General features: G+C 38.3%; 1 protein-coding gene across 2 annotated transcripts in view; it reads right to left on the bottom strand.

Annotated features, from left to right (window-relative positions):
• Positions 1-13742, bottom strand: part of LOC107584369 (proteasome activator complex subunit 4B) — a 51071-nt gene that overhangs the window by 24312 nt on the left and 13017 nt on the right. For both annotated transcript variants that reach the window (XM_016270950.1, XM_016270949.1), the window contains 11 exons: positions 9320-9364; positions 8846-8995; positions 8654-8717; positions 8482-8556; positions 7866-7988; positions 7688-7780; positions 5509-5774; positions 3389-3575; positions 3205-3294; positions 3045-3109; positions 2809-2959 (listed from right to left, as the gene is read on the bottom strand). In XM_016270950.1, coding sequence (XP_016126436.1) covers positions 2809-2959; positions 3045-3109; positions 3205-3294; positions 3389-3575; positions 5509-5774; positions 7688-7780; positions 7866-7988; positions 8482-8556; positions 8654-8717; positions 8846-8995; positions 9320-9364 — 1309 coding nt within the window. The remainder of the gene's footprint in view (positions 1-2808; positions 2960-3044; positions 3110-3204; positions 3295-3388; positions 3576-5508; positions 5775-7687; positions 7781-7865; positions 7989-8481; positions 8557-8653; positions 8718-8845; positions 8996-9319; positions 9365-13742) is intronic.

A 13742-nucleotide genomic window follows, 5' to 3' on the forward strand; every position in this document is an offset into this window, starting at 1 on the left:
TCCTTTCATGCTCGAAAACCCTCCAATGTGGCTGAATTAAAACAATTCGGCAAAGAAGAGTGGGCCAAAATTCCTCCACAGCTATGTGAAAGACTCATTGCTAGTTATCGCAAACGCTTGATTGCAGTTGTTGCTGTAAAGGGTGGCACAACCAGTTATTAGAATCGTGCCAGGCAGGTTTGGACAGCTTTTTTCCCTTAATAAATGAAATCATTATTTAAAAACTGCATTTTGTATTTACTCGGGTTATCTTTGTGTAATATTAAAATTGGTTTGATGATCTGAATCAATATATATACACAGCACTATCTATATATATAGTCAAAAAATGTTGCGGTCCTCGCTGACTTTACACAAATGCAACCACACAGTGCAACGTGCTGTCAAACAACCGGTGAATCAGTCTATAAAGAGTCACTGATCTGACTCATGGGATACTTCAGTTCTCACTTCTTTACTAAATCAGCTCAGATTACTCACTGAGCCGCAGATTAATAAAAATGTATATACAGTGCACAGCATAAATGAGTACACCCCCTCTAAAACTTAAAGGGGTCCTATTATACTCTTTTACAAAGTCTTGATTTTGTTTTGGGGGTGTACTAGAACATGCTCTCATGCTTGGTGGTTCGAAAAACGCATTATTTTTCTCAGGCGGTCGCACACCGGACGAGAAGCGCAGCGTCGCGCCACGTCTTTAAAATTCAAATACATTATTTTCTATGAGTGTAGGCACACCGGCGGCGCCTTTCGGCATCTGTCTGCGGCGCCCAGCTACGTTGTGTTGTACTTGTAAGAATAGTTCTAGACCAGCGGTTCTCAATTCCAGTCCTCGTGTACCCCCGCTCTGCATGTTTTGCACGTCTCTCTTTGTTAACACACCTGATTCAGATCATCTCATTAGAAGTGAGCTTCGTGCATGAACTGTGTTCCGATTGACATGGTCCCCACTCAGTATCCATTGCTCCCTACTCCCTGAGCAGGGGAAATCCGTTGAAGTTTACTTCACTTCGGAATATTCATTTACAGATTTGCGCTGCGCCACTGCCTGCAGCGTCTTCACACACAAACAAAACTTACTAGAGAAGCGTGAAGTGGGACTTAATACACCTCTGTAAATAAATTTACAATTTAAATTCACATCTCGCAGACTTAAATGCCCTTTGTATGGAACATATCCGCTCCCTTCAAACTGGAATCATGGAGGAATATCCGGTAATGTCCACTTCGCAGGGCACTTACAGTCAAATATAGCAAACGTATGAAGCAATAAGAGAAACATACAAAATGTGCAGAGCGGGGGTACGCGAGGACTGGAATTGAGAACCGAAAATTTGTGTTGCAAAAATGAGTACACCCTCCTGAAAGTTACTAAATAAATAAAATAAAAAATTTTTTAAAAGTAATATATAGGTTTAAGGCTATTTTTGATCAACAGGTAAGCATAAAATAGCATCTTAGCATAAAAGAGAACAATGGTACAAGAGGAATACCAAATTATTGTTTTAAGTGTGAAAATATAGCAGAAGTAGCACCAACATTCAAAAACAATGGACTTGTGATAAGGCTCCTGAAATAATCAGGTCTTCACTTTAAGTTTTCATTTAGTGATGAGTGAATTTTTGCTAGAAAAAGAGCAGGAGAAATAACATGCAAGTGTCTCAGAGCCGGCAAAAGCTGTGAAAAGACGCAGCCTGCAGAAGTGACATGTGTGGTTGTTGTCACCACTAGAATTACCTACTGTAGCCAAAGCAAAATAAACTAATTTAACCTCTTCCAAGGCCCATATTTACAAAATAGAGACTTCTGGGAATCCATACTCTGGTCTCGAGAGACCAATTCAATCATTTCGGGTCTAACAGTATCCAAAATGTTCTGGTGTTGCTACAGGAGTACAAAGAGAAGTGCTTGGTACCCACAGTGACGTTCAGTGGTAGTAAAGCTTTTATATAGGGATGTATGAGTGCTGAAGGTGTGAGCGAGTTGTGCTTTATCAATGCTGGCATGAATTCACACACTACTGTGTGATGTAATACAAAAACTTGAAACAGATGCTACCCTCCCCTCATTCCCTGCATTATTGGGCATTTTTTCAGCATGACAATGAATATATTAATTCTCCCAAGGTGAAAATCCTTCAGCGGACATGTATTTCACTCAATCTTAACACTCTTGAGAAGCTGTGGGGGATTCTGTAGAGGCGAGCTGAGCAACACTCCCCATTAAAGATCAGGGCATTTAAGGAGGTCGTCCTCCAGGAGTTAAACAGGACAGATGTGAAAATGTGTCATGAACTTGTACACTCAGTGCCAAGAAGGGTCAGAGCAGTATACTTTAAGTGCTTACGAAGTGACATACTAAGTACTAGAATATTATACATTTTCTGAATTAAATCTAGGGTGTACTCATTTCTGCAATCCTTCATTTAAACAAAATTGGCTAATCTTGGCTTACTTATCTTACTTATAAGTAACTTACTTATATTTACTTAGAAAATATTGGCATATATTCTGTTGTTTTTATTAAGTATATGATTAATATGTTTAAATTTTGCCATCTTTCCATGAATTATATTAGTGATCATTAAGAAAATACATCTTTTATATTTATTCAAAGGGGGTGTACTCATTTATGCTGTGCACTGTATATATATATATATATATTTGTAAGGTTAACAAAATCTAATTACTAAGAGGCAAAGAAAACAGAGAGGTCTGAGACTTTTCTTTTTGTAATAAACAGTTTTTTCATTAAAGAAAATGTTTTAAATAGTTTAATAGTTAAAATTCTATTAAATGTAATAAAAACCTTGAATATCTCCATGGAGCACTGTGTCAGAATGGTGCTGAAGGTGGATGAAAGGCCCAGCTCCACCAGACTCTCTAAATGAGTCATTTTCTCTGTCTCCGTCTCCTCGCGCGTCTGCTCCAGAGTGCTGCTGTCAATCAATGCAAAACACCTACAGGCACACAAAATAGGGCTCAAGCCACAACAATAGTGTATTATATTTTTTCCAGGCACACACATCTCACTAAATGACTCACCTGTCCATAAACTGCAGAACAAAGTCTTCAAACTCAGCAGAAGCCGAACACAGCTCTCTCTCCATCTACAACAAATAAAAGATTTTATGACAGAATACAGAAAGAATAATTATGTAAAATCTCTGCAGTGGGTCTTTTACATAAGATTTCAGAGCCCTACCTCAGTCAAGTCATTTTTCTCATGGAGGGCTGATGAACAGTCCACCAAAGGCACTAAAGTAGTAAAAGTAGCAATGAACTGGAACGTGATCTAAAAACAAAATATGTGAACATTATAAGAGAGCAACAACAAGGAATCAAAATTCTTTATTTAATTGTCAATGTTTATGTCACAGTTTACCCACCATGCATTTGCTGAAGTCATTAGGATCAACACCAGGCAGTGCTCTCATTAGCAGGGGCAGGACATGCGCGGGACCTTCGGGATAATGTCGGCCCCTGCTGAGAAGACTGCGGGCCATGCCAATCATACAGCTGAGAGTGGCAGTAAGCTGGTGCGGCTCCGTCAGAGTCTCCATAGCAGGATACGTCCTGCAGGGGGCAGCACATTCCCACATTTGCTTTTAGTTGGTTACTCCTTTGGGAAAAATCCAGCTCCTGCTTTACACTGGATTCTAAGTTGACCGCTTACAAAGCCTACTTACAAAGATTGGATTTGTATATCCTGACAGTGAATAAAAGAAGCCACTATACAGGTTATGATACAGCTTTATGACATTAAATCATGAATTTATATGGCAACTCATCTTTAATAACTGTTTAAATTAGGGGTGCTCTGATCAGGATTTTTGAGGCCGATCACAGAAAGCAGTATCTGCCGATACCGATCACCGATACCGAACTTTTTAAAGCCTTCTTTTTATAATTTATAACTATTTATAATGATACTCCAATCAGGATTTTTAGACATTTATTTCATTTTTGAAAATGGGGGGAATTCCCCTCTTAGGTGACTCGTGAGAGGAGAAGCAGCTTTCACACAGGAGTCTGCTACTGATCCGTGTTTACCACAAACACAACATTTATCCATTATTTTGATTTCAAATCCAAACATTGTTACTGAAAATGCTTTTTCAGCATTGCAATTCTTTTTTTAAACAGTACAGTAATACAATCTTTCACAGATATGTTTAAACACAATAAATATAAGCAACACATCATTCAATGCATTTACCTCTAGATTTATATATTAAGTTGCTCAAGCAAGCGGCAAAACATTTAAACTACTTTTCTTACGTTATCACAAACTTACCATTGACAGAAATAGTCAGCTCTACTGCCTTTCCTTTTGTATTGAAACCTTTATTACAAGCAATCCTGTGGTTCATAAAGAACTTTGTTTTCCTACCTCTACCCTACCATCTATTATTGCCTTCGTTATCTAAAAGTGCTCTTTTCCAACAAGCCATGTGTGTTGACTGTGAAAGACAGTATACTTTAATTATATGCATTTATGGTGCAACTGCTACATTTTCGTTTTCTTATGTACTGCAAACAATGTGCTGTCACTTTAATTCAGTGCGTGTATCACAGCAAACATAGACTCGGTGCGTAAACGCTCTCTGCACTGCTGCAGACACACCGCTCCTGAACGCACTGCCATGTGCAGTGTGAATGCTTTAATCCGTTAACATGAGCGCGGAAAAAATACTCACCACATACCACGCACTGCAAACAGAGTAATGTGAACCTGGCATTATGTGTCTGCACTGCAAGTGTGCATGAGCACACGGTCTACAGGAGAGCGCGCGAGCACTGAATGATTAAACACTGGCAAGTAATGCAAAAACTTTACTTTACTTGTATAAACTTTAGTGACGATGTGACACTGCCTCGATTGTGCAAGTGACAATTCCTGTGTCAACTGTGCAGCGTGCAGCTCGCTTATAGACAGACGTGGTGTGGTGATTTGAAGACATTCGCGTATTTTGAGAGTAAAAGAGAGCGCGTGGTAATTCACTCACGCTGTTTGTGAAATTACGTCTCACACAAGGTTTTCAAATTACTTTGCAAGTTATTTAATAAAGAAATATGAAGGTGAGTACCTCAGCTTCAGCATTATAATTATTTCACCTGCTCCGGACAGAGACTGAGACAGTTCCGCTGCATGTCGTGCCAAACCTCAGCGTCATCAGCTTGAGATCGTTTTTTTGAGATCGGCCTTTTAGAGACTGCCGATCGATCATCCCAACGTGATTATCGGCCGATAGTGCTCGGTAGCCGATCAATCGGAGCACCCCTAGTTTAAATACTACAAAATTAAGCACATTTAATCAGCTATACATCATCATATACTAACAAATTTATCAGAATAGATAAAAAATACTGTGGGGGTGAATTCACTTAGCTGGTTTAGCTTTAAAGTCATTGTAACCTTTTTATGTAAATTAGGCTGATTAGTCTGTGCCATCTGCCTGTTATTAGCGCCTACAGGCCCTGAACATCAGCAGTTCCACACACTCACTTCTCCAGCACAGGTGGGATGACCAGCTCTGGTCTCATCAGGGCCAGATTCTGCAAGGCCTGAGCTGCATCCATGCTGCCTGTCTTGCTGAACATGGCCATCAGTACTGGCTGCTTCATGCTCTCCACAAAGTCGGTCACATCCTGGTCTGAGAGTCTGTGACTGGCGGGAACAGGGGTGATCCAGCAGGGTTTCTTATAGCGCTCCCGATGTAGCCGCCGAACCACACTGGCAGGCAGACGCTGTAGAAGCTTCATCAGCTTCATCTGGAGAAGAAAATAAGAGACAGACGGAAGCGATATTAAGATATGACTGACGCAGATGGCCAAAACAAATGAATTATTCCAGAATGAAATGAAGCTAAAGTTTCATACTATGTTTTCTGTAGCACCTCCCATAGTAGTGATCAGCCTTTTTATTTTAATTTTTTCCAAATCCCATTTAAGATGCCAGCAGCATCCCAGAGTCTTCTCTTGACTCTTGCAGATGAAACCAGCATTTGGCATGTTTTTTTCTTTTTTCAATTAAGCTTTTGGATTCCCAAACTATAGAGAATGACCACTTCTTTCAGTCCTGGTTAGATAAAGTTTGCATCTTCTTTCAAGAAAGAAACAGCCTTCAGAACAATAAACTATAGGGTTTCCAGATAAATTGGATTATTTTTTGCCATTTAAAAAACAAAACTGGGCTTTATGAAGTCAATTATTTAGTATTTGAAAAAGCTATGAAACATTGCAATGGGCTTTTCTAACTTCTTCAAATGCCATAACTCTTTTCTTAAGAACTCTTTTTCTAAGTTTGTGGTACCAAATTAAAATGCATGAGACTTTAGAATGATCTCAAAATTAGTTTTTCTTTTAGTAGACATGGGACTTTGCTTCGCTTTTTTAGTTACTTCAAATAGTAATAATATTTTTTTAAAACTGCTATGCATTATAGTTAAAACATTAATAATGGATTGAATTAACATCTACCCTATTTCATGCACACAATGCTGACAGACTACAACAGTTAAACATGTCGTCAGTGTGGACATACGTCACTGTGACCAAAAAGGATTCTAAAGTAGCAATATGCAAAAACAGATGGCTGAGATATCGAGAGGTCGCTTGTTGCTGAAGAACTTTAATAAGACTGGTTTAAATTACCACCTAACTAACACCAAGTTCCATTAATCAAATGTATTATTCAAACTTTATTTTCTGTTCCAGTTTTCACTCGTGATTCTGTAAAAAATAATTTTGGTGCATCACCACTTTTGAACAGTAAAGTAGCACAAAGGAATAAAGACTTAGTGATACTCAACACTCTTTAATAGCATTTGTTTTCAAAAAACAAATTATTTGTTGCAATACGGAGTTAAATAATCACATCTGCAAACTACCCTTATGATACTGTATGGTACTCTACTGAGTTATGAGTGCAGGAAAAGGATGCATGTCTAGCATGATAGGTGGTCAGTAACTGTAAAGTTGTCAGTGGTGTTTCAGTAGTTGGAATGTGGAGTGACCTCACTCTGTCAAAGCACCATCCGTCACTGCATATCTCCCTCTTGCACGCAAACATAAAGCTCAGCTGATAACACAAACCGTAGACAGTTCCAGAATGGACTTTAGGGGACTTCCAAGATTTTGCACTGCAGCAGATTGTTCTGGATGTTTATCCTAATAGGGAACATCTTACCAGCCAGCGCCCATTGTTTGAAGGGTGGTAGAAAGATGCTATACTACTGACATTTTGGTGCATCACCACTTTTGAACAGTAAAGTAGCACAAAGGAATAAAGACTTAGTGATACTCAACACTCTTTAATAGCATTTGTTTTCAAAAAACAAATTCTTTGTTGCAATACGGAGTTAAATAATCACATCTGCAAACTACCCTTATGATACTGTATGGTACTCTACTGAGTTATGAGTGCAGGAAAAGGATGCATGTCTAGCATGATAGGTGGTCAGTAACTGTAAAGTTGTCAGTGGTGTTTCAGTAGTTGGAATGTGGAGTGACCTCACTCTGTCAAAGCACCATCTGTCACTGCATATCTCCCTCTTGCACGCAAACATAAAGCTCAGCTGATAACACAAACCGTAGACAGTTCCAGAATGGACTTTAGGGGACTTCCAAGATTTTGCACTGCAGCAGATTGTTCTGGATGTTTATCCTAATAGGGAACATCTTACCAGCCAGCGCCCATTGTTTGAAGGGTGGTAGAAAGATGCTATACTACTGAAGAGCCCATTAAGCTGTGTCTGGACCTGGTTCTGTGGGCCACCCTGAAGAAAATAATAAAGATCTGTAAATAAATGCACCCTTTAATAACTAACCTATAATAGCAGGAGTGTGATTCATGAAACTTACAAGCATGGAGGAAATCCAGAGGACCACGTGACCGATTTCGTAGGAGTTGGTTAAGTATCTGGGAATTACCATTTGGCTGGTGCCAACAGGAAGATTGAAGCTACGCAGAATCCTGGTGAAGATCTGAAGGAAGACAACAAAGTATCAGTATAAAATGCTCTGATGTCTTTAGATCATCATCTACACTATGGTTCAAAAGTCTGGGGTCAGTAAGCTTTTTTGGAAATAATTTGGTACTTTTATTCAGGATGGATTTCAAATAAATGCTGTTTTTGAACTTACTATTGATCAAAGAATCATGAAAAGAATTATACATCAGTTTCCACAAAAATATCAAGCAGCACTGTTTTCAATATATTCGATAATAAATGTTTCATAAGCACCAACTCAGCATATTAGAATGATCATGTGACACTGAAGACTAGAGATTAAATTATATTTTAGAATATATTAAAATAAAAAACTACTTTATAATTTAAAGCTACTTTAAATAATAATAATTCACAATATTACTGTTTTTACTGTATTTTTCATCAAATAAATGCAGCATTAGTAAGAGACATCAAAAACATCACCCCAAAATTTTGAACAGTCGCATATATAAGCCGGACAGTACCTTGGGAATGTATGGATCCCAGTTCACATAGCCAATGTTGTCATTAGCCAGACGTGCAAAAATATTCACTAAATTCTGTAAGAGGAAACACGAGTTAACAGAGGATAGAAAGCCAATGGTGACATAATATTTAGCACTTTAACAAATGAATTCATGAATGAGAAGTACTTACACCCTCCCAAGCAGGCAGGTTTTGCACTGAAACCCAGAGATCCATCATTTCATCAAACCATAACCTAAAACATGCACAAATCCCCCTATTACACTGGGTCAGACTTATTGGTTGCACTTTATGAATATTGAGTAATTTATTTTAGATTGCAATCCTCTTATTTCATTACTAAATTGCATAAGAGAGTCTTACTTGAAGCCTTTGTGATGCTGTTCTGGGGGCATGATGGTGGGCAAGAAGAGCTCAAAGTAACCAATGGCCTTCTGCATAGTGACATCAAACGGGCACAGTAATGGCCGCCACTCATCAAGCATCTCCTGTGTGGCTGACTCAGGGAAATAACTAAGCACACACACACACACAAACATTATGAGAACCAAATCACATGTCATTTTCTTAGATCCATGGTTGTTTATTTGTTATGTGAGCTCTTGCAAAACGATGAAAAGTGGTTGTTAGATGAATGAAACGGTCAACAGTATAATGTGTTAAGAGAGCTGTAATCGGCTCAGTGTGAAAGCTGTGGGCTTGTCTAACAACGGCCTGATTACATGATTCTTTCAACAGCACAACGAAAAGCTGATTAACACAATGTGCAATTCTTTTGTGAAAGGGGTCGAACATTTATAGGCACATTAGTGAATGACGAAGGATGAAAACACTTACAGTCTGCAGCTCTTGACTAGTGTCTTCAACACATTCTCCACTGAGCTAGAGGGAGGAAAAGGGAATAGACAGAGAAAGGAAGTGCATTAATATAGTATGAAAGACTAGGCTCATTTGAGGTTGAAGCAATAGATGCGATTAGACCACGTGCAAAGCAGAAACCCAACTACAGTGCGTTTTGTGAAAGTGTAAATGAGAGTTTCCCAACACCAGAGCCTGGGCACATGAGTGCAACATGTCAGGTTATCAGGTTCTTCTCAGGTCCTTTTTATAACTGAGCTCAAAAATGCTGAATACAGTCACACTGCATCAACAGCTAATTCAAATCAGGAAGCTGCTCCTAAATATACACGTGTTTTACCTTAAAGTTGGCCAAGATGTGCAAACCGCTGGCTGTGGATTATGACTTTTATGAATACAGTTATGCTACTAAATGATGTAAATAGAGATGAACTATTTGATAAGGATGTTTAGCCTTAAAGGGATAGTTCTCCCAAAAATGAAAATTCTGTCATTAATTACACATCCTGATATCGTTCCAAGACCTTCATTCATCTTCCTAACGCAAATTAAGATATTTTTTATGAAATTTTTGATGCAACTGACACGATCCAGGCCCAGAAAGGTAGTAAGGACATCATTGAAATAGTCCATGTGACATCTGTGGTTCAACCGTAATTTTATGAAGCTACGAAAATACTTTTTGTACACAAAGTATTCTCATAGTTTAATTAATTTAAGGTTGAACCGCTGATGTCACATGGAGTATTTTAACGAAGTCCTTACTACCTTTCTGGACAAAGTATTCTCATAGTTTAATTAATTTAAGGTTGAACTGCTGATGTCACATGGAGTATTTTAACGAAGTCCTTACTACCTTTCTGGGCCTTGAATGTGGTAGTTGCGTTGATGTCTATGCAGGGTCAGAAAGCTCTCGGATTTCATCAAAAACATCTTAATTTGTGTTCCAAAAATGAATGAAGGTCTTACGGGTTTGGAATGACATGAGGGTGAGTAATGAATGAAAGTATTTTCCAGTTTTGGCTCTTTTTTTTTGAGGACTATGGCAGTGATTTACTATAAAATGTATATTCGGCCAAACCATTTATTCGATTTCTATCAAATAATGCTATTGAAGTGCTCTATAAATAATTCTGTGCCATTTTATACATATTGTGTGAAGTTATGACTTATTCAACCTGCATTCTTTTCCATTCTGATGTGGTCAATCCAGCTAGTTTTTTGAATGCAAGAACACTAAATTAAGCCCCTTAAAACACATCTGACTGGGGTCTACTGATCCTGATCGTTCAAGGCTTACTTAAAAGGACAGTTCATCCAAAAATTAAAATTCTATTTACGAATAGAAAAGTAGTCATTCCAAAATTAATGACTTTCTTTCTATGGTGGAACATAAAAGATATTTTGAGAAATTTGTTTTTTTGTTGTTGTTCATAATATGGAAGTCAATGGGCTCCAGTGTTGTTTAGTTTTCAACGTTCTTCAAAATATCTTCTTTTGTGTTCTGCAGAAGTCAGTCATACAGGTTTGCAATGACATGGTGGGATTTCACTTTGGGGGAATATCTCTTTAATACAGGCCTGTCAACTAGTTGTTCAGATAACTTACTGGCTAGTTAATAATTAAAATATGTTGTCTTGTACATCCACAGTTCTAAAAATACACCCCAGCAAAGCTTAGCAAGACATGGCAGCTGTTGATCTTCCTCTTGGTACAAGTGTAAACAAACACCTTCCACATTCAGCACTCTCTCTGTTCGGGCAAGTTTAAATGGAACACAATGATACCAGAACCCAAGGGGAAAATTGGCAAAAATTGGGTGACCTTGCCCTCTAAATCAGCGAGCCAAAGTGATCCGACCCACATATTACAGCCTGACCTAAAAGAAACAGGACTGACAACAGACTACACTGTGTTTCCCAAAAGCGCTGTGAGCTTTAAAGTGGAAATGAAGCAGTCAGTCAAGTTTACATTTGGGAAAATAACTTCCATTTTAATAAAAAAAAATATAACAAACATGATTAATGTAACCATTTTAAAGAAAAAAGGTTGTTTTGTTATAGCTTTTGGAGCAAGGGCGCCGCCATCTTGCAGTACCACCAAATGTGACGTCACAGGGTTGGTTCGCTCCGATAGCCAGTGAAGTAATAGAACCATTTCTTTACATTTTGAACACACGCTTGTTTTAAAATGGAGGAAGACGAACTTGAAAGCACTGTTGAGTCCATAATAAGTGTAATTGCCTATGCATTTGAGCCAATACAGCAATGGGACCGAGCAGTTAGGAGTTGAAGAAGTCGTGAACCTGCTGGTTTGGGGTAAAGTGCGGATTGGAAACAATACTCGTTTACGTGGATACTCCTCAACACTGTCATTCCGACGTGCTTTTGTGTGCATTTGCTGATGAAGGCGCGAAAGAAAGCTCAATTTGGTAGCCTACTCACGTGCTGTCCGAGCCCAGCTGTGGCTTTGTGTGTGTGTGTGTGTGTGCGGCGCCCAGTTTTGACAATTTGGGGATTTTGCCGCCAAATTTATCCATGCTTGAATGGCTTAAAACACTTTAATATTTAAACTGACAAGGCTTAAAACACATGAGAATGATAAACTTTATTGAGGAAGCAGCACTGGTCCAATTGTTCAGATAGGTGATTAGTTCAAAACTATGTCCTGTTAACAGCAGGAAAGCTGTTTGTATTCAAGCTAATATTCGCCGGTGAACATAAAATATGATACTGGTGAACCAACCAGTCAGAATTCATTCTGATTCTGATTCTGATATTGCATGAAGTGTTGTTTGTTTACGTCACGTTGGGCCTCTCATTATGAAAACAATATGTTTGGGATACCACGATCAAAACTTAGCATATAGACAGTTTGATGTTGAATATTCATGCAAATTATGGTGAAAACCAAATTATTTGTGTGGTAAAATAACCTGTGTGTGTTCAAATGTAAAGAAATGTTTGTATTACTTCACTGGCTATCGGAGCGAACCAACCCCGTGACGTCACACGCAGTGGTACTGCAAGATGGCGGCGCCCTTGCTCCAAAAGCTATAACAAAACATCCTTTTTTCTTTAAAATGGTTACATTAATCATGATTGTTATATATTTTTTTATCAAAGTGGAAATCACTTAACTAAATAATGTTATCTTAACTGACTGCTTCACTTCCACTTTAAGGGTTAGTTCACCCAAAAATTTAAATGCTGTCATTAATTACTCACCCTCGTGTTGTTCGAAATCCGTAAGACCTTTGTTCATCTTCGGAACACAATTTAAGATATTTTTGATGAAATATGAGGGCTCTCTGACTTCACAGAGAGAGGTCAGAGAGCGTGTGGCGGCGCCGGTGCTGAGCCAGATCCGGTGTAATGACGTCATCACGCCGAATCTGGGTCAGCGCCAGCGCCGCCACACGCTCGCGTCATGATACTGTCGTGAACGCGCGTCCAAATTGACGCAGTAGAGACGAAAATGTGGAATAAAGTCGTTATTTTTGTTTTCTTTGCGCAAAAACTTATTCTCGTATGCTTCGTAACTTTACAGTTGAACCACTGATGTCACACGGACTACTTTATCATCTTGGTACTTTTCTGGACCTTGAACGTGGTAGTTACCTTGCTGGGAGGATCAGAAAGCCCTCAGATTTAATCAAAACTATCTTAAATTGTGTTCCGAAGATGAACGAAGGTCTTACGGGATTGGAACAACACGAGGGTGAGCAATTAATGACAGAATTTTAGGGTGAACTAACCCTTTAAAGGGATAGTCCACTCTAAAATGAAAATTCAAATCATAATTTTCTCACCCTCACATCATTCTAAATCTGTTTGACTGTCCTGCTTCTGTGGAACCCAAACAAAGATTTTTTTTTTTCTGAAAAATGTCTGAGAAATTTTTTTTGTCCATAGAATAGGAGTCATTGGGCTCCAATGTTGTTTGGTTCTCAACCTTCAAAATATCTTCTTTTGTGTTTTAGGTGAACTATCCAAATATACAATTTGTACAAGAGGCCTCTACAATCTATAGAGTGCAACAGTGCATGCTCACTTTTTCAGTAAAGTTGGTTCAGGAGATATTTGTCATACATTTTTTTCCCATAGGAATTATTTTTTTTAATCTATCGGATTTAAAAAAAAAAATCTATCTATCCATCTATCTATATACAGGTGCATCTCAATAAATTAGAATGTCGTGGAAAAGTTCATTTATTTCAGTAATTCAACTCAAATTGTGAAACTCGTGTATTAAATCAATTCAATGCACACAGACTGAAGTAGTTTAAGTCTTTGGTTCTTTTAATTGTGATGATTTTGGCTCACATTTAACAAAACCCACCAATTCACTATCTCAACAAATTAGAATACTTCATAAGACCAATAAAAAAAACATTTTTAGT

The sequence above is a fragment of the Sinocyclocheilus grahami genome, unplaced genomic scaffold (genome assembly GCF_001515645.1).
Source record: "Sinocyclocheilus grahami isolate Dianchi unplaced genomic scaffold, SAMN03320097.WGS_v1.1 scaffold59.1, whole genome shotgun sequence".
In the NCBI taxonomy this organism is placed as follows: Eukaryota; Metazoa; Chordata; class Actinopteri; order Cypriniformes; family Cyprinidae; genus Sinocyclocheilus; species Sinocyclocheilus grahami.